Below are 23,290 nucleotides of genomic sequence, written 5' to 3' on the forward strand. Positions count from 1 at the left end.
GAAATGCACCTTCCTTGCCCAGTCTTCCCTTGACTTCTGTCCTGAGTCACCACACACTTCAGGCCACACTCCTGCCACCCCACACTCTCCGCTGCCCCAAACCCCTGCCCTGTGGCTGAGGTCTCTGCCACAGTCAGAAGCACCAGGAGACGCTGCAGAGAAGGCTTATACGGCTGGTTACTGCCCACACTGACCTGCTGGAAAATATCGCCCCAAACACTCAAATTCTTCACCAGTCCACCACCGCTCTCCAAAACCTACTGAGAGGAAGTGAAACTAAATTCCGGGAGTGTCACCTTCATCCATAAAATGCTTACCTCACGTGCTGCCTGATGACTTAAGAACATGAAAGCACTTCATATGACCCTACAAGTTTTTCAGCAGCACAAACTTAAAAGCTAATTTAAAGCCCATCCTGTCTTTCTGCACACTGCCAACCCTGTTAGCAGCTCAGACCAGCGCCAACTAGTACCTTTTTCTCCGTCCTGCCTCCCCCTCCTGAATCAACGTTCTAGTCCCAGGTGCACCGCAGCGACCATTTCGACTACCATGCCACACGAGGACCAGGCGTCAGGGCAGACACACAAGGGGCAAGGACACCCTTTTGCGAGCTCCTCCTCAGCTCTGTGGCTGCAGACCGCTCCTTGTCTTCTCTAGACCCCCTCCCCCTGAGAACGAGGACAGTGTCACAGAGCATGTCATGTATATTTTCCATGTTAACATGCATCCAGGCAGCCATCTCCGTAACCAGGAAGCCTGAGGCCAGAGGCCGTGGGGTCAGAATGTTCGCCCCTGGCGTCAGACCCTGCCTGTCACCTGTCCCAGCGGTGTCCACGGCCCCATGTGACCTTGCCCCACCATGTCACCCTCTGTCCAGCAGAGTGACCCCAAACCACGGTCCTCTCACTGTCCTGGTTCAACAGCTCTTCCTGGATTAAATCACTCGGTCAAATACCTTCCTACAGGAGCAGGAGGGTAAAGGTGGCCGGTGGGGCCCTGGCTGCCCCCGACCCGACACTGCTAGGGGAGGGGCAGGAGCCGGTGCACAGAGAGTTAAAGCAAGGTGCTGAGACACAATGGCTGGTAGCTGATGGCCTTGGACAGTGACACTCAGAAACTGCAATGTCCCAGGCACAGGAAGACAAGCCCCGCCCTATGTGGGTCACAGCAGACAGGCCAGCAGAAGAGCCAATGCCACCCCGCCCTCCTCAGCCACTCGGCACCCTAGAGACTGCCACCAGCAGCCAGCACTCACCTGTGACCTATGGGCCCCCCATGCACACTGCTGCAGCGCTATGCCTAAGCAAGCCAACAAACGTACCACATAAAGAACAATTATCTGGGACATTCTGACTCTGGGATTAATCTTTTGAAACCAGTAAACAGTGGAGCTTGCTAACCACCCCAGGAACTGGAGGCAAACAGCACAATCTCTCAGAGCTCCATGGCTCTGGGCCCAGAGAAAGGCCATTGGACTCAGGAAGGAGTCCGGCACGTCCACTCGGCTTCATAGCCTCCCATGACAGCATTACTCCCAAGCAGGCTCAGGCAAATGGCTTATAATTATTTTTATTGCCCGATTTCAAATCTGAGTCAAATTTGGTCTTTCACAAAAAAACAAAAAAACCTAGGCAACAAAACAGAAAACAGCCATCCACTTTGCTGAAGTGGCCCAGAGGGCATCCCCGCAGAGCACGCCTGGACACCCCCCAGCCCACCCCTACTCCCAGGTCCGTTTCTCCTGCTCCTCAATCCTTGCAGGGGCTCCTACGGAGTCTTCCCAGGGGGCTCGGCTCTATGCGTCCCTGTAACTGTGGATGCCTCACTTCACATGAAGAAACCTCCAAGACTACTGGGCCAACATTTAAATCTCTTCGATGACTGCATGTCAGCAACCCTCACAGAGGCTTTGATTTACTTACCTAAGTAATGTGGTGGGTGAAATGCCATAGGCTTACTAGTCGCTGAGTAATATCCAATTGCTCTCTTAAATCGAATAACTTTGTCATCTGTTCTAGACTGAAATAAACGTAGGAAAACCTTTGTAAATCACATGCCACTGGTCATGTGCACGAACATACTTTCACAATTCAGCACATGTGTCATAACCTGCAGCTTTCAAGTTCCTAACAGATTAGAATAACGTTAAAATCTTCCTGGAAAATCCATACATCACACGCTACTCAGACTGACTCCTGGCACGCAGTCAGGAGAGCCGGGTCTGCAACGCAGCCCGCGGGGTCCCGGGCTTCCCCTGCTGCCGGGAGAGGGTTTCCTTCCCATCTCCCGCAAATGGGGCAGTGGTTTCACCTTTCCAGAGAGGCAGGGAGTTCACACCAACCTCACATCTTCTATTTACCCTGACCCACTCACATTCCTTTCCAGAAAAAGGTGGAAGAAATCCCTGGCCATCGCCCGAGAGGATGGACAAGTCATGTCCACACTTCTACTCAGCCCACGTGACAGGTCTGTCTTCTTAGGAGAAAGGTCCTGATCATGGTAAAGAATCTGGGAGCAGCAGACCTCACAGGCGTCCTCCCAAGCCCATACCTGAGAATGCTGGAACACATCTTTAGCTACGGCATCCAAGTCTGAGGGGTCCTGGATGTTGCGGACGTAGTCGGCCACAGCCTTGATTACCACATCGCAGGGCGGCAGGACTAGCTGGTGAGCCCGGACCTGGGAAACAAGCACACGGGTCAGCACACGAATCCCGCGTGCAGGGCCCGGAAGCTGCAGGCAGCGCTTCCTTACACAGCCCCTCATTACCCTGCTGTGAGTCTCGGCCCGAAGACTGGTGCGGGAACTATTAACTACAAGCCAGCCACTTCCACCCAGCAAGGCCACACGGAGCCTGGCAGCCATGCGTTACCTCCGACATGTCTGCAGCCAGGCTCCCGTCAACTCCGAGCCCAGAACCCTGTGCCCCACCATAGTGAACATGCCGCGAGAGGCTGGGCTACGGACACTTCCGTTCTTCCTGCACAGCCAAAAGGAGGCAGTGCTGGGTGATCACAGCCCAGGTGCCAGAGCACCACAGAAAGGCAAGTCGGCTCTGAACGGGAGGGAAACGGTGTCCCTGACTGCCAATGCTGAGGGCCATGTCTGGTAAAGACACACGGAATAAGTGTTGGAATATTATATTATCCGAGAATAGCAGATTCTACAAAAAGTAAACAGAATAAAAAAAAAAGGCTTTAGACTCTTTCGTGAAAACTAAAAAACTATGAAAAAACATTCAATTTCAGCTATAACTACAGTAATGCTCTTCTCTGAGAAATAAAGATGAATCAGGTACTAACTATGTTTCTGGCAATTAAAAAAAAACTCGAACGACAGCATGAAATAACCTTGATTTCCTAATGTAGCCACAAAGACCACAAAGGCCCCTAAAGACCCTGTGCCTCCAGAGCTGTCCACTCCTGCCCACCAGCGTGGGACTGTCCAGGCAAGCCCAGCGTCACCACAGTCCTCTAGGGTGCACGGGAAGCAGGGCAGCTGGCCTCAGAGGTAAGAAGTGAGGAAGGGCCATGAGCCATGGAGTGTGGTGGCTCCAGATGCTAGAAGAGGCAGGAAACACCCTTCCAGAGCGTCCAGAAGGAGTGTGGCCTGCTGACACCTTGATTGAGCCCAGTGAGACTGATTGTGAACCTCTGACCTTCAGCACCATAAGATAACAAATCTGAGTTGTTTTAAGACACAACACACATACACACAAAAGAAGAAAATCAGAAAACCTGAGCCTGAGCACATGACATGGAAGACCCACCAGAAAACCATTTTCATTTTTAAGTCATCAAGAAAATTTTCAAGATGCACACACAACAATCACTCTCATTTTACACAAGCAACAGGTTTTCTGGAAGCACTGGTTGCCACGTCCGAGTCACGTTCTCAGGCCCCAGTGTGCCGGTCGTTAGTGCTCGTGAAGGCACATCCCAGCAGGAGGCCTGCAGAGAGCCACGCACACATCTGTGCACATAGATCACATGCTCAGTCCTAGACACCCAGCACCCCATGAAAATGAAAGCCCACTGGCTCGCACATGCTCCACGGGGACGAACCCCAGAAACAGCACATCCCAGCCAGTCTGGGAGGAACACAAGTCCCGTCTGCTCTCCCACTTGCGGGGTGTATGGTCCCCCGGCGGGGCAGGAGCAGGGCCAGCTGGTGGCAGCCCAGGAGAAAAGAGTCAGAACAGAAGCCCCATGCTGTCCTCACGGAACATCTTCCCCTCGGTGAACGCACACGGAAACAGGGACAGCTGTGCGGCGTGGGCATGGCTGAGCAGGTGCGACCCAGCACCCTGAGACCCTACGATCAGACCACAATGGCAAGCTGGCTGTAGTGTGAGGATGTTACATACAGAACAGACCAATGACGACACGGTGAGAACAGAACGAATGTGATACAAAAGTGGACAAAATATGAAAAGGGCTAGCCCCACTTGGGGGAGGAGCACTTGGGCAGCACAGGCCAACTCTCCTCGGTGCACACCATCTATCCCGCCTCAGTGAAGGGGACCATCTGTCACTGTTGCTCCTGTGGACCATCCCTGGTCTGCGCCCGCCCCCAAGGCTGCCTGAGGGGCAAGGAAGTCCCCACAACCAGGATGCCCTCACTCCAGCAGCCCCGGCCAGGCCCAGGGGATGGCATGATGTGCGCTCAGCTCAGGGCACACAAGGGGGGACTCAGTGCACACCAGAAGCTTTAATTCGGGAAGAAAGAGCATACAAAATAATTTCTAAAACTCAGACGGAACTGTTATAACCTCAGAACATTGAATGAGAGATTATAGAATTCTCAAAAGGATTTACCACAGAATTCCTTTTAGTAGCAAGGTTCCTGCTACATTTAAATATGGATATATTTGCAAACATCCCATTCATTAAACTTCTAACACTCTTGACAATGTTTAATTTGTACTTTCCTTAAAATCCTTGCCATTGCGTTGGGGCACCTGGGTGGCTCAGTCAGTTGAGTGCCCAATTCTTGATTTCAGCTCAGATCATGGTCTCATGGTTTGTAGGTTCAATCCCCACGTCGGGCCCTGAGCTGACAGCATGGAGCCTGCTTGGAATGCTCTCTTTCCCTCTCTCCGCCCTTCCCTGGCTCTGGTGCATGCTTGCTCTCCCTCTCTCTCTCTCTCTCTCTCTCTCAAAAAAACATTAAAAAAGAAGAAGAAGAAAACGAAGGGAAAAAAACCTTGCCATGACACATATGGAAGAAATCGCATGTTCCCACAGGCTGGAGAACTGAGTGCTAAGAGAACCAACCCAATGGAGAAAGAAAAAAGTCCCTGAAGATCCTGGCCACCCCAAATATGGCTCCCGGCTCTCTAGATCTATACATGCCACATGCACAAAGGGATCTCTGCAGACGCTCAGCTGGTAAAAAAATGCATCAGGACTTGCTGACCATCATCTTACATGGCTAATCTTCCCAAAGATGCTCTAGAAGAGCATGCGGCTCCCCCATCAGTGCAGCAACTACAGGAGAGTTAGAGCAAGATGTCACTGTCAATCTTAAATCAAAATTAACACTCAAACCACACAAATGAAATGTTTGCTCCTTGGCGACAAGCTTCAAAATATTTTTTAAAAGTTTGTTTTAATGTTTATTCATTTTTGAGAGACAGAGAGTGAGCGGGGGAAGGGCAGAGAGAGAGAGGGAGACACAGAACTGGAGGCAGGCTCCAGGCTCTGAGCTGTCAGCACAGAGCCTGACATAGGGCTCAAACTCCCGGATGGCGAGATCATGACCTGAGCTGAAGTCGGATGCTTAACTGAGCCACCCAGGTGCCCCTGGGCTTCAAAATATTTTAATGAAAGTCCCACTTCTCCTTTGTTTTTTCTCTTAATGTTTATTTATTTTTGAAAGAGAGAGAGAGAGAGAGAGAGAGAGAAAGAGAGAGTGCATGCATGCACGCAAGTGGGGGAGGGGCGGAGAGAGTGGGAGATAGAATCCGAAGGAGGCTCCAGGCGCCAAGCTGTCAGCAGACCGTGAGATCATGACCTGAGCCGAAGTTGGATGCTTAACTGACTGAGCCACCCAGCCGCCCCTCCTTTTTTCTTTTCTTTCAGCAGTTGTACTTTAACTTTAGCCCAAAGCTTAACATTAGGAAAAAAGACAAAAGTTAAATAAAATGCAATAGTATACCTAAATTAAAGTTGGAAACGTGTACTTTCTGTGTCCAAGGATAGAAAGCAAATTCTGTTTAATTAAAAAGCAGGGGCCCCTGGGTGGCTCAGTTGGTTAAGCACAGCATTCTTGGTTTCGGCTCGGGTCATGATCTCATGATTTGTGGATTCAAGCCCCACGCTGGGCTCTGTGCTGGCAGCACGGAACCTGCTTGGGATTCTTTCTCTCTCCCTTTCTCTCTGCCCCTCCCCTGCTCATACTCACTCTCTCTCTCTCTCTCTCTCTCTCTCTCTCTCTCTCTCAAAAAAAAAAATTAAGAAAATTAAAAGTAATAATAATTTTAAAATAAATAAATGAAAAGCAAACATCGGTGCAATCGGGTGACTGTTGGTTAAGCATCCAACTCTTGATTTTGGTTTCAGGTCATGATCTCAGAGTTTGTGAGTTGGAGCCCCACGTTGGGCTCTGTGCAGAGCCTGCTTGGGATTCTCTGTCTCCCTTGCTCTCTGCCCCTCCCCCACTTCTCAATATAAATAAATACTTTTTAAAAAAGCAAACGTTCACGATTATACACTTTTTTACAGCACTTTGTAGTAATTTCAGTGATTGTCAGTTACTTGCTTTGCAAGCAAAGGAACAAAAATTTGGAGCTAGAAAAGACCTCCCAGAGCGGCTCCCTGCTTCCAGACAGGACAACCAGTGGTAAGCGGGCACTGCTTGGTGGGAGCTGGCAGTCACCTCCACACAAATTCCCTCAGCCGAGGCCGCCTACACGGAGCCCCATCTTTCCCCCACGGGCCCGTTTCCTACTGTGCTGCTCTCTCCCGTGGGTCAGGACAGGTGGAGGGTGTGGAAGGCGCTCAGGAAGGCAGCTCGTTCACATGCCCACAGGCCCGTGCCCCTGCTGGGGCTGCTCTGAATCCAGTGGTGTCAGCACAGAACACACCCACTGTGCAGGGACACAACCAAGTCCACGGAAGCCCTCGCCACACGCCTCTCAGTGCAGCAAGCAGCGGCCGTCACAGGCAGCAATGGGCTCCGACTCTTTAGGGCCCCGATTCCCCTCCCTATGGTACTAATTATTCAAGGGCCCCAACCTGAGTTAGCATCTGGCACCGCAAGAAAACAATCTCTTCCCATTCCTAAAAAAGGAAATAACAAGGGTCCCACTACAGAATCAACTTTAAGCCGCCATGTTCTAGTGCCTCACTACTTACGTATGTCTGTCATGTCATTTCGGTTACATTTCAAAAAATCAAACATTTTTCCACAAATTCACTTCAAGGCACAAAGCAGGGGCGTCTGGGTGGCTCAGTCGGTTAAGCATCCAACTCCTGACTTCGGCTCAGGTCATGATTTTGCAGTTGGTGAGATCGAGCCCCACAGTTCAGGAGATTGAATGGAGCCTGCTTGGGATTCTCTCCCTCCCTCTCTCTGTCAGCCCTACCCCGCTTGTGGTCTCTCTCAAAATAAATAAAACATCAAAAAATAACAATAATAAATGACACAATGCAGTTACCACATGACATTTCAAATGTTAAATTAAACCCATTATGTCACAGCTGCAAAGGATTCCACTAAAATCCAAGACTCTCTCCCAGATGGATGCTGATTACGCTAAAGCCTCCTCTAACACTTTCTGAAATGTGCCACCAGAAAGGATCATTTGACAGGGCCTTGACTTTCACATGATGGAATGAAATGTTTCCACTGAAACAGCAACTCCCTTCCAGAGGTGACAGACAGCACACTGGCAGGTGAGTGTGCTGTGGGCTAAGGCTTCGGCCACCTTGTGTAGACGCGGGGCATCCCGCGTGGTGTCACAGCCGCAAAGACAAGGGGAAGCTAGCTGTACAATCAGTCGTTTCTCTCACGAGGTCAAGGCACTGGCCCATGCTCCATTTCTGTACACATCCTGCCCTGCTCCTCAGAGGTTTCAATCCCATTCACGTTTTTTGCTTGCTTTTTAAAACAAAGAAAATGGGTGTTCCCAAATCCACAGATTATATTTTTGTGTTGGATAACTTTTTTCTCCTTTTTAGAGAACGAATATTCTGAGAATTTTTCTTCACTTCAGCTCTTGTCTTTGCACCTCACGCCAGCATGCTGACAAGAGCCCAAATGTGTTCCCACCGCCCCACGCCCGTTGCTCCGTGAGCGGTGCGGCACGTGCATCTTTGCCGCATCTTCAGGAAACGAGCATCAGCATTCTGATATACGATTTCGCTGAGCAGGTTCACGTACACCAGCTTCTTAATAGGAAAATGTACCCCCGCACACACCCTGGGAACTAGTCAAGAGCCAATTACACCGCATCACAGATGCGTGCACACATGCAGTTGAACCCCAGGATATGCGGTATTCCAGGCCCAGGCAACAGAGCCAACAGTGAAGTTTCACCTGTTGGTTAAATAATCTTTACATGGGGCACTTAACAGTCAGTTAAGTGTCCCACTTCGGCTCAGGTCACGATCTCACGGTTCGTGAGTTCGAGCCCCGCATCAGGCTCTATGCTGACAGCTCGAAGCCTGGAGCCCGCTTCGGATTCTGTGTCTCCCTCTCTCTCTGCTCCTCCCCTGCTCACGCCATCTTTCTCTCTCTCTCTCTCTCTTTCTCTCTCTCTCTCAAAAATTAACATTAAAAAACTTTTTTAAAGTAATCTTTATCCTGTTTCCTTCATACAGAATAGATGATCCGGGACCACTGAAGTCTTTGTTTATAGTGATGGGAAACTGAAATCTCAGATGTTCGTGGAAACAAGAAGACATTCGCGGAGCACCCACAGCAACAAGCGTGTGGGTGTGCAGCCCCCAGGAGGTCACCACAGGGGATACCTCATCACCCACCGCTGTCCCCACCTGCACAAAGGGCTGCACAGCTGACTTCAGAGAAAATATTTATAAAGCACATTTGAAAATGTCGTCTAGAGTGGACACCAGATGGGGAGACGGGTGCATGTAGCTGGACGTTTGACTTTGTAGCACATTAGTTTATGGTAAACAATAGTTTGTGACTTAAAATATTTTTTTATAAAGATACTTAGAAAATATAAATGTTAGAAATCCAAATACTTGAAAGTGAAGCAAAGGTAAAAATATGCAAATTACAACAGATTCGTGTCTTTGTTTTGTTTGGAAAATGCTGTAGTTGTATTTTTATTCTGCTAATAATTATGTCATCATAATTATGTCAAGGTTCACTAGTATTTTATTTTGCTTTTGAAAATCTTATAGCGTGCTGTTAGGGATTAGGTAATAACATCAACATTTTCAAGAAGTTTTACATCAAGTATTTACACAGGTACAGTGCTACCATTTTGGTTAGTCTAAAATAAATTTTGACTAAGTAAAAAAAACAGGAACAAAAAAACCCTTCATGAAGATCTCTCTCAGCTTGTGTCCAAACTTTGCAGAAATGCTATCCATCCATCATGTATGTTTCTGCAAGTGCACGGATGTTCAATTCTTTATCCTCTCATCCAGCTAACTGCTCAACATGAAGCCATAAGCAAACTGGAACGCACATCACTGTTACATCACCTGCCAGGACAGGGTGACTGTCATGGCTACTCGGTCCCCCTCAGGCCGGTCGTTGCACAGCATCTGGCTTGAGCTCTCAGAGCCATGTCAATTCCCACAGACTCGCACACTAACTGAATAAACACACCACAAAACCATGATTCTGGGGCTTGGTACTACGGCTCCCACACGACCTCCTGGCCGCACGCTGGAAGACAGGTGAGAGGAAGGCACCAGTTTCACTAACGGCTCTGCTGAAGCAGAACCTGACCCCTCCATCACCATTAGGAAAGCTGCAAAGTGTGAGGACGGTACATACGGAGCAGCGTCTCAACGCCCTGACGTCAGAGGCTCACAAGGAGACACCTGCTGGCCAGGCTCCAGGAGGTCCCTCAGAGAACCCCGCAGACAAGCATCACTGCATTTCACCCTCATGCCATCGCCGTGTGGTGCACTCTGGATGTCCCAACAGGACAGAGGGGTCCCCCAAGGCACTCGCGGAAGCACCCAGTGAGCGGCGCGGCCACGGCCCCAAGGCAGACCACACCCTGGTCTCCAACCTTCTAAGTGACACCTCTTCTAAGGTTGAGATGTCTTTTCTATGAAGCAATGGCAGGTGGCGAGCTTCTTTTCCTTCTGATATTCCTACTGAAATGGTTAATTAAGAACAGGCAACACTACAGTAGCCCTCCCCCCACCCATCCTTTTTCTTCAACAGACCCATGAAACCCAAATCCACGCTACTGACGAAGGGAGCCACGGAAAGACCAGGCACAGGAGAGGTATGAGGTCAGGCTATGTCAGATGTGGGGAAGTGGGGGCCTAAGGGCCCAGGGCTCCACACACAGCTGAGCAGTGCCACCAGAGGCGGTCAGGAAGGGCAGGGCGGGTCAGGAAGAGTCAGACCAGATGCAGGAGGGGGCAAGAATCAGAGACACCCGCCAAACTCTACCCTGGACATCACAGGGCCAGTTGGTATCACTCTCTAACAAACAGGATAAACCCACACAGACAAGCTGGAGTGCCACATCTGGTGTGCACACAGAGATGCCCTGGTGGGTGGGGGTGAGACACACGCTGCAGTCGGGGAAGGGGTCTCGCTGGACACTGGGTCCACTGGATAGTCATCGACATGTGCCAGAAAGCAGGAGGCCACAGCACGGTGCGGGTGGACCCTCGGGAACCCACACACAACAGGAGTCAGGGAGGGGACATGGCACATGAGGCACACAGAACCAGGCTGGGGTCCAGGAAGCAAGGCAGGGGTTTGCAGGGTGAGGAGAGCAGGGGGGGCTGAGGGTTGAGTGTTTCATGCCCCCGGGAGGTGAAAACCATTCATTAATTCATGGATGTCAACTGTGTCCTCAGCAGCCTTGAACCAAGGCCAACTGTGGCGGCCCAAATTCAGCGCGGGGTTAAGCTGTTGGACCCATTACTAGAGACCATCTTCAGGAGACATGTGGGGGAACAGGGAGCTGGGAGGAGGTGGGGAAGACTGGAGCACAAATACAAACCGAGGTCCACGAGAGCAAAGGGGCGGGTGTGCAGGGCCGCAGATGAGAACACAGCACAGACCAGCCTTGGACCGAGCGGAAAAGGGCCATGGCCATGGGCCTGGCCGGGGGAACGGGCAGCGGGGCCAGCCCCAGCATCGGGCGAAGGGCCTGTAAGTGGGGGCAGTAAAACCAGGAGAGCCTGGAAGACAGCAATGCATGTGTACGACACGTTCAGGAGGGAGGGTCACCTGCGGACACCTGCAGTCCAGTTCACACCGGGAACCGTGATTTTCAAATCCGTTTTATAGAGGTATTTTATGTGCAATAAAACCCATCAGCCTCAGGCAGACAGGTCACTGTGTTCTGAGGAAGGCAGACCTCAGTGCCGCCGCCACACAGTTGGAAAGAGAGCCCTTCCACAGCCCCATGGCCCCCGTGCCCTCACAGCCAGCCCCAGACAGCGACTGCCCTCTGCTTCCTCTCCAAGCGCCACTCTTTCTGGGCTCACACACGAGTCTCAGAGAGCTCCTTCGTGTCTGGCATCTGCCATTTCAGTGAAGAGAAGTCTGCTCCTTCCCCACTCCCAGGCCTCCCTGTGTGACTCTTCCACCCACCATTCACCAGCTGACCGTGGGGTCGGTCTGAGGTCCCGTGGGTCACATGGCAGGTGCGGACTCAACGTTGTAAGAAGCTGCCCGGCCACATCCAGGTGGCCACTTGGCTGTGCTCCCAGCAATCACCTGTCAGAGCCGTGGCCACGGTGGCGGTCCCACCGCCATTCCCTAATGACGCGGAGGGCCTCTGTGCACCTACTGAACATTCCAGAAAATGCCTGTTCAAACGTCCCCCCATCTTTTCTGGCTGGGTTGTATCTTCTTACTGTGCTGTCCTTTATAAATTCTGGCCACGGGTTCCTTACCAGAGACACACTCTGTTCCTTTCCCTCAGCCACTTGCTTTTTATGCACTTCACTACGAAATCCTTGCCTCAGTCCAGGTCACAAAGATCTCCTCTTACGTTTCCTCTAGTGTTGATTTTTACTCTGGAGTTGATTTTTATATTCTTTTCACTTTTGCATAGGGATGTCCAGTTACTGAAAACACCAGCCCTTCCCCCTTCCGACCATGTGTCCAGGGCTCCACTGGGCTCTACTGCGCTCTGCTGACCCAGTGACCGGCCCGTGTCAGGACCATACCTCCTGGGTTAGCACAGCCTCACAGGGAGATGTGAAGCCCTCCAACTCTGTTGTCCCTTCTCAACACTCTTGTGGTTTATTCCAGGTCCTCTGCAGTTCCACATGAATTTTAAGCTCAGTTTTCAATTTCTACAAAGAAACAAGCTTGCTAGGATTCTGATAGGGAAGTAGTAAAATCTAAGTAAGTCTTTGAATCCATGAGCGCAGTGCTTATTTTCGTTTGTTTAGGTTCTTCCTCAGCCGCGACTGTACATTTTCACTGTCAGGTCAGGTGTGGTCTCAGCCAGGGACGGCGCCGCCCACGACTCCCATCGAGGGAGGAGGTGGACACGGAGCCCGAGGCAGGTGGAGCTGCCCAACCAGCTGGCGAGGGCCCACCGGGAGGTTCGGGCTCCTGGGGGAAGGGAGACACCGGCAGGTAAGTGGCGGGCCCCCAGAGGCCCAACAGCGAGTGTCAGCGCGTGAGAACACTACCAGCAGCAGGTGGTGGTAACAGAGGGAGGGGTAGTGAAGTTTAGGAGGGAAGACGGAGCTCTTCTGGGAGGAGACCCAGGGCAGCACTCTGGGCCCAGGAGGCAGAGGATGTGCGGCCAAGCTGTCTGGCTGCCCTTGTGCACTGAGCTCATAAGGGCTCTGCAAGGTAAAGAGGAAGACTGGCAAGGTCCCCCAAGGCTCCCCTAAATGACAGAAAGTGACTGAGTGGAGTCACTAGGAGCAGTGAAAGGTGGTATTGAGATGAATTGAATTTCAAAAGAATTATCAAAGAGCCACATCAAGAAAGTTTTTAAAAGCACAACCCACAGGATGGGAGAAAGTATTTGCAAATCATGTGTCTGGTGACACCTGTGTACCCAGAATACAAAAGAAAAAAAAAAAAGGCACACACACACACACACACACACACACCCCTCTTACAACTCAATAATAAAAGACAACCCAATTGAAAAATGGACTAAGGACTTGAGTAGACATTTATCCAAAGAAGATAACCAAATGGTCAGGGAGCACAGGAGAAGATGTCCAACATCATTACTCATCAGAGAAATGCAAATCAAAACCACATCACACCCACTGGGACAGCTAAAAATAAAAGAGCCAATAACGAGCGTTGGTGAGGATGCGGGGAAATCAGAAACCTCACAGGCCGCTGGGAGGGGAGTGAACGGTGCAGCCACTAACAGAAAGCATCCTGGTCGCGTCTCGAGAAGCTGAGCACAGAGCTCTCACGTAACCAGCAATTCCGGCCCCCAGGCACACACCTGAGAGAAAGGGGAATCGGGTCCAAACAGACGTGTGCACACATGTTCAGAGCAAAGAACTCTGGGTTAAAGTCTATAGATAAAATTTAAGATAAAATGTTCCTGATGTGACCTGACAGGTCATCCTGGTGTCCAGATGCCTCAGAGAGAGGTAACGTTGGTTGAAGGAAGGCAGGGTATTCGAATCAGAAAGGAGGGCACGCACAGGCTAACATGGACGGAGTTCCACAAGAGGCGGAAGCAAGCCAGGGAGCTATGGGGGTGTTCCAAGCACCGCGCAGGAAGGGGGGCGTAGGGGACACCAGCACTACCCACTGACCACAATTGGGGTGTGGTGCCGAACACAGAACAGAGGCCCGTCCACCACGGGGGAGACCAACACGTGAGGGGGGTCTGGGGACAGGAAGGGCCAGCACACACTTGCAAAGGGGCTCAACCAAACAGGTGGACAAGGGGCTCTGTGGCAGGAGACACCTGTGGGTCAGAACAACTGACAGGGATAAAAACACCACACGCGTGAAAATTAACATGAAGTTTAGGAACACAAAAACCATTAAAATAATGGTCCGACCTAAAAACATTTTTAAAATTAAAACAACTAAGTGGTTACTCAAAATAAAACTTCCACCACTTACTAGGACTCAAAATCATACAGCAGTAACAACTCAAAAAGCACATTAAAGAAAGACAGCCCACTCAGCACATGCTTATGGCCAGGGGGTACTCCCGCCAGGGCTGACTACTAACCCGGGCTCCCAAGGCCCCACCCCTGGTTCTGGAATTTTCCATCATATAACATGGCCTCCTGCTGTCCTGAACACAAATGGAATATTCTTGACTGACAAATCAAACCTGAGAAACACGACGCCACCTTCCCAGCACCTCTTCTATGGAAATGAAAGAAATGAAAAGGATCCTGCCTAGCTGCTTCACCTCCGCTTCTCTACCGCCCTCGGGAGATTCCAGGTTCTGAGTATGTCCACCACTGCCCTCTCACTGCGGGGAACACAGCCCTGATCATCAACACGGCACACAGAGCTCTGCTCCCCTCCCAGCCCGCCGTCTGCAGCGATCACCCTGCAACCGGGTCGTCTGCGCTTATGCTGCACCCACAGGCCCACGCCGGGCGTGCTCGCCTAACAACCGGAGCTGTGGACGGGGAGGTCGCAGGGGGAAGGGGAAGACTGTGGTGCTCCACGGCAAGGGGTGCTCCGGGCTCACTAGGCAGCGGGTTCATGTAACGCCCACCCTCTGTGAAGAACAAGCTGGTGGGGATGACCTCGGCGAAATGCCACAGAGCAGGACAAGGAAGGGCAACAAGCGCACCTGGCGACACGAATCAGATGCCTGTGAGAGCTGTGTATACCACAGACTGCTAAAAATCACGAGAAAGGGTTACACACAACAACTAACCAAATTCTCAAGTCACCTGGTTACTTTCACGAGTGGGAGTAAGCATACAGGATACGGACAGCGGGATCCAGCAGCGATGTTCATGAGGAAGGGGACCATCGCATCCCACTTCCCAACATGTGTCGCGGGGCCTAAATGACATCGCAGCACACAGATGGTGTGTGCAAAGGACTAACACAAAAAAGCTCTGCGATATGTGAACTCAAAGCAGATGTGCTTGCATTTTAGAATGTGACTTTAAATAAAATGCCTACAACTTATCAAGTCCTTGAAAACTTAACTGCGGCTTGCCTCTCCACCACACCACCAAACCCCCAGCTGATGTTCAAAATACACATGATGACAATGCATAAAACCTCACTGGATCCTGACTAAACGAAAACAACAAACAACGCCATAAATGCCTTACAGGAACAGTGGAAAAATTTGAGTATGAACTTAATCCTAAGTGATTAGGGAATTCCTGTTCATGCAGTTGACATGATAACAGTGACAGAAGTAAGAAAGAGATTGGCCTCGGGGTATCTGGGTGGCTCAGTTAAGCGACTGACTTGGTTTCGGACCAGGTCAGGATCTCACAGTTCAGGTGCTCGAGCCCCACATTGGGCTCTGCACTACTGACAACACAAAGCCTGCTGGGGATTCTCTCTCTCTCCCTCTCTCTCTGTCTCTCCCCAACTCACACTTTCTCACTTTCTTTCAAAATAAATAAATAAACTTTAAGACACATTAGCCTTAATTTTAGGTAATTATGATATAAACTGAAGTTTTCACAGGTGACGTGGCAGGGTATCTGCAACTTCCAAATAGTGGAGTTAAAAAGCAAAGACAGATGTAAATCTACTTCTTGGCCAAATGTTAACTGTAGAACCAATTAGATACATGGATGGACGTTGCCCATCTCAATTTTTTACATACTTAACATTTTTCTTAACACAAAATTAGGAAAGACACACTCTAATGATGTTAGTGACCTCCCAGCAGACTGAGCTGGTTCCCCAATAATCCCACAAACAGTGCTGCCGTCTAACCTCTGACACGTGACCAAGGCCAGCTCGGCCAAGACGCACACGTGGTCTGGGGTCCCGGGAGCCTCTCCGCCGCTATCCACAACTGCACGAACCTTGTATTAAGCCAGGCTTCCCTTCATCTCCACTTACAAAAGCTCCTGTTCGGCAAACGTGAGGAGCACAACACCTAACGCAAGTGCACCTGCCTGCAGGCCATACGTCAGCAGTGGGGCCACCCGGACCACAGACCGCAGCACTTCATCCATGAGGACACGGGAAGAGCACTGCGGCCAACAGCAGGAGAAAGCTACTCTCCTTCAAGCACAGAAAAAGCAAGGAAAACAAGTAATTTCTAACAAGAGGAGAAAAACGGACTTTCAGACAGAAGGTGAAAACCCAGGGCCCAAGAACTATTAGCACAACGAAGAGCGGGGTCCAGGCAGCAAGGAGTCGGAGCAAAGAGGCAATAAGGAGTTTCCCTTGAATGATCAGGTTTCTCCAAAGTTCACTCCAAGTTAAATCACAAAAAGCAATTTGAACCTAAACACGGATGGAGACAGTTTGTGAAGGGAAGGTAATTCTGACAGGAGGCAGAATTTCAAGGGAGCTGTGCCTCCGGGAAGCATGGCAAGTAGCCCCCTTCACTGCAGGAGCCGAGGCCCAGGCTGCCCAGCAGACCTCCCATCGGCACCTGACAGATGGCAGCTGTGGTCACGGTGCCGCTCCACCAGGAAAGGGGACTCTGAGTCCACGTTAGACTCCAACTTCCCACGTTAGAGAAGCGGGAAGCACAGCTTTCCCACGCTCATCATGGTCGCAACAGGAAGGCGAGAGACATAAAAAAGACGAAGCATTCAAAACCAGTACAAAGGGAACACTTCTCTGATGAACTTGGTTGGGTCTCTTCCATCACTCAAAAAACATTAAAGCCTTAATTAGACTTTTACAATTTTAGAATATTATAGAAAGTTATGAAATTTATCAAAATGTGCTAAGATATGATCCAAGTAACAGCCAACTGTATCACCTGTTGAAAATATTAATGTTTGTAAAACAGTATTAAAAACCTATAGCTAAAAGATCTCCACCTACCTAGGAACACAGTGTGAATTCCCCTAAGAGAATTTTTAAGGACATTCACAAATTTCCCTAAAGTGCAGGGTTGGGAACAAGATAAGGGAGGCTGTGTGTGTGTGTTCTAAGGCGGTGCGGACCCGGAAGGCAGGGGATGGGTGCGATCCTAGCTGTGCAGCTGTTTCCTTCAACGATAAAGGAACGTCATTCACATATTAAAATTACAGCAAACTCAAAAGCTGATGACCACCCATGTTGGAGAAGAAATGAACTTGTACCTTAAGTGAGGCTAGAGGATGCTCTGGGCCAAGCAAGCTCCAGTGGAAGGAAGCCAGGTCTTCATCAGGTAGAATGTGATTCCCTGCAACACAGACACGGCACAGTGAGGAACACGGCATCAGCGACACGGGGCAAGCCGGCAGCACCATATGCATCATCATCTGCAGATTACCTCTGCAGCTTCACTTCAGACTTTGCGAGGACTTCGCAAGACTGCCTCCTTTGACACATCACGTAAAACTTCCACAGAAAAACTGAAAATACTTCTTCATCTTTTACTAGAGAACCACACACAGCAGGCAGATCTCTTGCAGCTGCCGCATGATGTGGACAGGACAGTTCCCACAGCATTCGAGGTGAACAAACTGTACAGAACCTGAGCCGCTTGGCCGCCAGGTACTCAGGTCGGTCTGACAATGCGGGGGTAACGGATACAGCTTTCATCTGCTCGTGAGACCCCAGGCTTCAAACCACACTCTGTCACCTGGGCTCCACAGCAGAGGCCGAGTGCACAGTTACAAAATCGTTCTGAGCTAGGTTAATGATTTGTGACACCTCCTCTGGTCACTTCCACCACCACCCGCAAACAGATGACGGAGCACAGCCCACCCTACCACCAGGAATGCCACTCGGCTGGGTGCCCTATCACCAGGGCTATGTCAAAAGTAAGAATTGCATCCAGTTGAGAAACCACATTTTTGGGGAACACTCTCCCTTCACTGTAGTTCTCGAATGCCAGCATACCAACATCGTTAGTATGTTACTTCTCTCGGTGACATTTAAAAGTGGTAACTTCCTAAATAATTCTGTGATTTTTTAGATTATGATTTAGTCCCCTCCACACGGAGAAGCCAGATTCATTAACTGCCTGCTAACAGAAAGCAAAACAGGGTGAGTTCTTAATTAATTAATCTTAATATTCTAAACATACAAGTATACAATCCAGGAGTCCTGAACTGCCATGAATCCAGAGGAGCAGAGTTAAGTCCTACTGTCCTACTGAGCTTTGCACTGCTTTCCTGTGCTCACACCTGCACAGAACTTTACTGTGAAGTAGGACATGTCTTGGATTTTTGTGAAGCTTCTATTTGAAAAAAAATATGAAGTCAATTCCAACATCAGTAACAGTCTGTTAAAATCTGGGTCACATACTTAATTGAATATTCTACCCAACCTCTACAACAAAACAACCCCTATAGCTGCTCTTCCTGTTACAACAAGGGAAAGGAAATATCCTTTCTCAGTTGAGAACACTGAAACCTTTACACCAAACCTAAACTAAAAATGTTTACCCAATTAAGAGTTTACCTGTTGGGAATGCAAGCTGGTGCAGCCACTCTGCAAACAGGATGGAGGTTCCTCAAAAAACTAAAAATAGAACTACCCTATGACCCAGCAATTGCACTGCTAAGGCATTTACCCACGGGATACAGGTGTGCTGTATCGAAGGGACACGTGCACCCCCATGTTTATAGCAGCACTATCGACAATAGCCAAAGTATGGCAAGAGCCCAAATGCCCATCGATGGATGAATGGATAAAGATGTGGTGTGTATATATATATACACACACATACGTACACACACACACAAAATGCAGTATTACTCAGCAATCAGAAAGAATGAAATCTTGCCACTTGCAACTACGTGGATGGAACTGTAGGGTATTATGCTAAGTGAAATTAGTCAGTCAGAGACAGACAAAAATCATATGACTTCACTCATATGAGGACTTTAAGAGACAAAACAGATGAACAGAAGGGAAGGGAAACGAAAATAATATAAAAACAGGGAGGGGGACAAAACAGAAGAGACTCATAAATATGGAGAACAAACTGAGGGTTACTGGAGGGGTTGTGGGAGGGGGAATGGGCTAAATGGGTCAGGGGCATTAAGGAATCTACTCCTGAAATCATTGTTGCACTATATGCTAACTAACTTGGATGTAAATTTTAAAAAATAAATAAATAATTAAAAAAAAAAAAAAAGAACTTACCTATAACTTGTCTAAATTTTTTTAACTTATCTAAATTTTTATAGAAACTCCAAGTCCTAAATTCATTATTAGATTATTCAAAATGTTAACTATTGCTTTTCATTTATTTTAAAATTTCACATAATAATTTAGCTAGAAGAATACAGAGCTTAAATTATCTCCACAAAAATATATTCAACGTTTCTTAAATATAATAAATGAATACCTTCCCATATTGCAAATTAGCTAAGGGATTCAATATTCTAGAAGCATACAATTTTCCAACTCATTTAAGTTCAATTAATATGCCGCAGTCATTTTGTATAATATTTAATATAAAGTTTTTCATAATATCCCCATCTACATAATCACTTTTAACATCAGAGAAATACCTTTTACATTATAATATTTGAAAATATGAAACTATACTTAGAAAATTAGTTTTAATTCTCCAAAATCCCAAGTCAGAAATGGACAGAAAATACCAAGTACTGAACAGCATATATTTGAGATTAGATTCAAACAAGGACAATTTTCAAAATCAGAATTTTTGACTAATGTGGTTACACACAGTTTGAAATGCTACCCCAAATAACACATGAAAAACTGTGGCTCCTTCAGTGTAATTTTTAATTGCGTAAAACTTTTTGGAATGTTTATAAAACCTGATACATAGAAATCTAAAAACAACCCACAGTATAATTGCCGTTTTACACACTCCAGAGAAAACAGAATGCGCAGGAAGATCCCACTAATGTGGAGACCACGTAGCGTTCACACACACCGCCTGTGTGTCCCAAGTGGCCCCCTACCTGCCACTGTGGCCCAAGGCCACAATCACAGGAGGGCCTTGCTCGGAGCACGCCCACCTACACCGTGATCATGATTCTTAGAAAAGCAGCCTTTAGAGCTGGGTATTCAAGCAGCTGTAGATATGCACGCTGCACCAGACCAGGATGGACAGAAAAGAAAGAAAAAAACTGCAAACTGCAAACAAAAGTGACAGAGAATATAATACCTATCGGAAAGTCATTTTTACAGGAACAAATGTATCAAATTTTAATCAAAACAAGATTTCGTCTTTTCTAGGCATCCAGCATGAAGCATTCCTCCAAGGAAGTTTTTAAAGATATTTATACATCTACTTGAAATGTAGGTGTTAGAAACAAGGCAAGATAGCTTATGTCTGTTGTTTCCCTTTCAAAGCAGTAAGCGTCCCCAACATGCAGGAAAGCGACAGTGCTAACTGCACAACGTATTTTCTTCTGAAACAAACATAATTTGTGCCAAAGGGTTAAATGTCTAATTTCCATAGTGAGAATGTGCTTAACATTTGTGATTTTAAAATGTCACTTTCCCCAAAGTATCAGTGAATTTATTCCCAAAATTAGTTTTTCAGCCTGAACAGAACACATAAACAAATACGTATGAACAAAAGAAGCACATTATCAATTGCACCAAAAAATAATACTGAGTAAGGAATACTACTGAGGAGAGGCACATTCCCTGGTTAAGTATAATCCACAACATTCCAACACTGACTTTTTTTTTTAAATACCAGTGTGTTTCTAGTGTAGAACCCTATCAAATGAAGCAGTTTTCACACTGCCCACCTACCTAACAGAGCGGCAAAGATAGGGAAACGGTTTGGGTTCAGGTCCAGCTGCTTGGCGACCTCGTGCATCAGATACTGGCTCGTGGTGAGACTTTTCCCGTTCCGGCTCAGTTTGAGGGCATGGGCACTGAAATAGTAGGGGATGTTGCACAGCGCGTAATCGGAGTCATAGGCGACCAAGCCGTGGAAGCCGTTTTCTCGACAGAAACCGATCACTTCCTGGTGATGGTCCTCAATGCTCTGAGCCACCTGTGCAAGAGAGAAGAGCACGTGGTCAGATCCGCCCCGCTGCAGCACCCACACAGACTCCCCTGTGCAAAATCTGCAAATCCCAGACACAGAAACACCCAAAAGGGCCAAAGAGTCAAAAAACCACAATAAAGGGCACGCCACATGGCGCACATGAGAAATCTCTGTGGGAACCATCTCCTGGGCAGTAACCAAAATCCCAGCTAGCCAGCAAATTAATTTTCCGTTTCAAAGATCACCTGCTTCAAAATACACAATGCCAGTTGATTCCCTTTACGGTATTATGAAGGAAAACAGAAAGAGAAAAAAGGGACAGAAGAAGAAAATAAAGAAGTGTCAAAGCAAGAGACAGAGAGAAGCCAGCCACCCTGGGGAAACCAAATAATTTCTTCCAAGTAGGAATAAGTCAAATAGATCAGAAGGATTTGTCTTTTACACAAAAGCCACATGTTACCCACCACCTACCAATCCACTAGTTATTTACACCCTAAAGCACTTGGCACATGGGGATAGTAGTAAGGGTGGACATTTACCCCAAACATCACTGTAATGTGGTTACCCCGTGCAAAGGACCAGAGCTGGCAGTGCAGCCCCAGCACAGGACCGCCATGGGGACCAGGGCTAACCTCATTGCCTGCTCAGTGATGAAAACTACAAGCCATGGCCTCTATCCTTGTACTTACTGGCTCTCTCATTGTGAGTGGTCTGCCCCCCGTATCTCCGGGTCGGCAGCATGCTAAGGGAAGGGCAGTGGCAGTACCAGGAGAAAAGTAAAAGGCTCTGCAAATCTCTCTGCTCCCAAAAACATACCAAAAGGCATTGAAAACCACCTTCCTAAAATATATAAAGTCAATCAATTCTCCTGTTTCCCAAACTGATTTAACCAACTGAAATCTGGCAGGGTTTTTTTTGTTTGTTTGTTTGTTTGTTTCTACAATAGTTAAGGTATTTGAGAAAACAGAATTTTAGGGACGCCTGGGTAGCTCAGTCAGTTAGGCGTCTGACTCTTGATTTTGGCTCAGGTCATGATCTCACAGTTTATGAGTTTGGGCCCCATATCTGGCTTTGTGCCAACAGCGTGGAGCCTGCTTAGGATTCTCTCTCTCTCTCTCTCTCTCTCTCTCTCTCTCTTTCTCTCTCTCTCTCTGACCCTCCCATGCTTGTGCTCGCTCACTCTCACACTCTCTCTCAAAACAAATAAACTTAAAAAAAAAAAAACTACTTTAAAAATGTAAAAAAAAAAGAAAGAAAATAGAATTTTAAACTAAATCTGGTGATACAGCTAACAACGGAAAATTAACTCCCCAAGGAGCCCTAAAGGTGAAAAACATAAATGTAAATTTACTTAAACATAAATTTCTAGAACTATACTGTCCAATGAGTGGCTATACTGAATTAAAATTAAAACTAGATTACCTGCAAACAGTGAATGCTCACTGGTCACCTGCTGGGTAGGGCCATACAATCTCTCCCATCTCTCACCAAATTTCACAGGACAAGTAGTCACATATTTTGTTGGAAAGTTAGTTATAACGAAATCTCACTCAGAAGCAAGGCATATTGAAAGGAAATATGCATACTTAAAGGAAAAGTAACTTCCTGCATTCTCTTGATAAATATTTTGATAAAAATGTTTTACCTCACAAGAAAAATATAACATACAGTCAATTCACTTGTAGGTCTTAGAAGAACGCAGTTTTGTCCCTTCACTAACCTGGAAAAGTATAGTTTTAAAAAGTTCTGACATCAGGCCAGCTCCACATCTCCCAGCCCAAGCCTCCAACCCCCATCACTTCAGGACGTAGAACTTTCTAATGACAGCGATGTCCTAAAGTAGTTCTAAACCACCAGCAACCCCCAGCCGTCATCCAGGCATCCTTCATCATAAATCTTCACAATCTGCCCAGAAGCCCCAAAATGAGAGGAGACTGTGAGGGGCCACCCCTCGCCCCCACCCCTCCAAGGAGGTGAAGAGGCAGCGTGGCTACCTGCTCCAGAGCCGGGCACCCTGTGGACAGGGCACAGAATTAAGTGCAGGAGCCGCACACCGTACACTCAATATTGAGT

The 23,290-nt window shown here is 48.1% G+C and overlaps 1 protein-coding gene across 2 annotated transcripts in view; it reads right to left on the reverse strand.

Annotated features, from left to right (window-relative positions):
- Positions 1 to 23,290, reverse strand: part of FAM120A (family with sequence similarity 120A) — a 96,882-nt gene that overhangs the window by 57,586 nt on the left and 16,006 nt on the right. For both annotated transcript variants that reach the window (XM_047829688.1, XM_047829687.1), the window contains exons 2-5: positions 20,977 to 21,223; positions 17,385 to 17,467; positions 2,551 to 2,679; positions 1,923 to 2,019 (exon numbers count right to left, since the gene is read on the reverse strand). In XM_047829688.1, the coding sequence (XP_047685644.1) occupies positions 1,923 to 2,019; positions 2,551 to 2,679; positions 17,385 to 17,467; positions 20,977 to 21,223 (556 nt within the window). The remainder of the gene's footprint in view (positions 1 to 1,922; positions 2,020 to 2,550; positions 2,680 to 17,384; positions 17,468 to 20,976; positions 21,224 to 23,290) is intronic.

Source organism: Prionailurus viverrinus, chromosome D4, assembly GCF_022837055.1.
Source record: "Prionailurus viverrinus isolate Anna chromosome D4, UM_Priviv_1.0, whole genome shotgun sequence".
Lineage (NCBI taxonomy): Eukaryota > Metazoa > Chordata > Mammalia > Carnivora > Felidae > Prionailurus > Prionailurus viverrinus.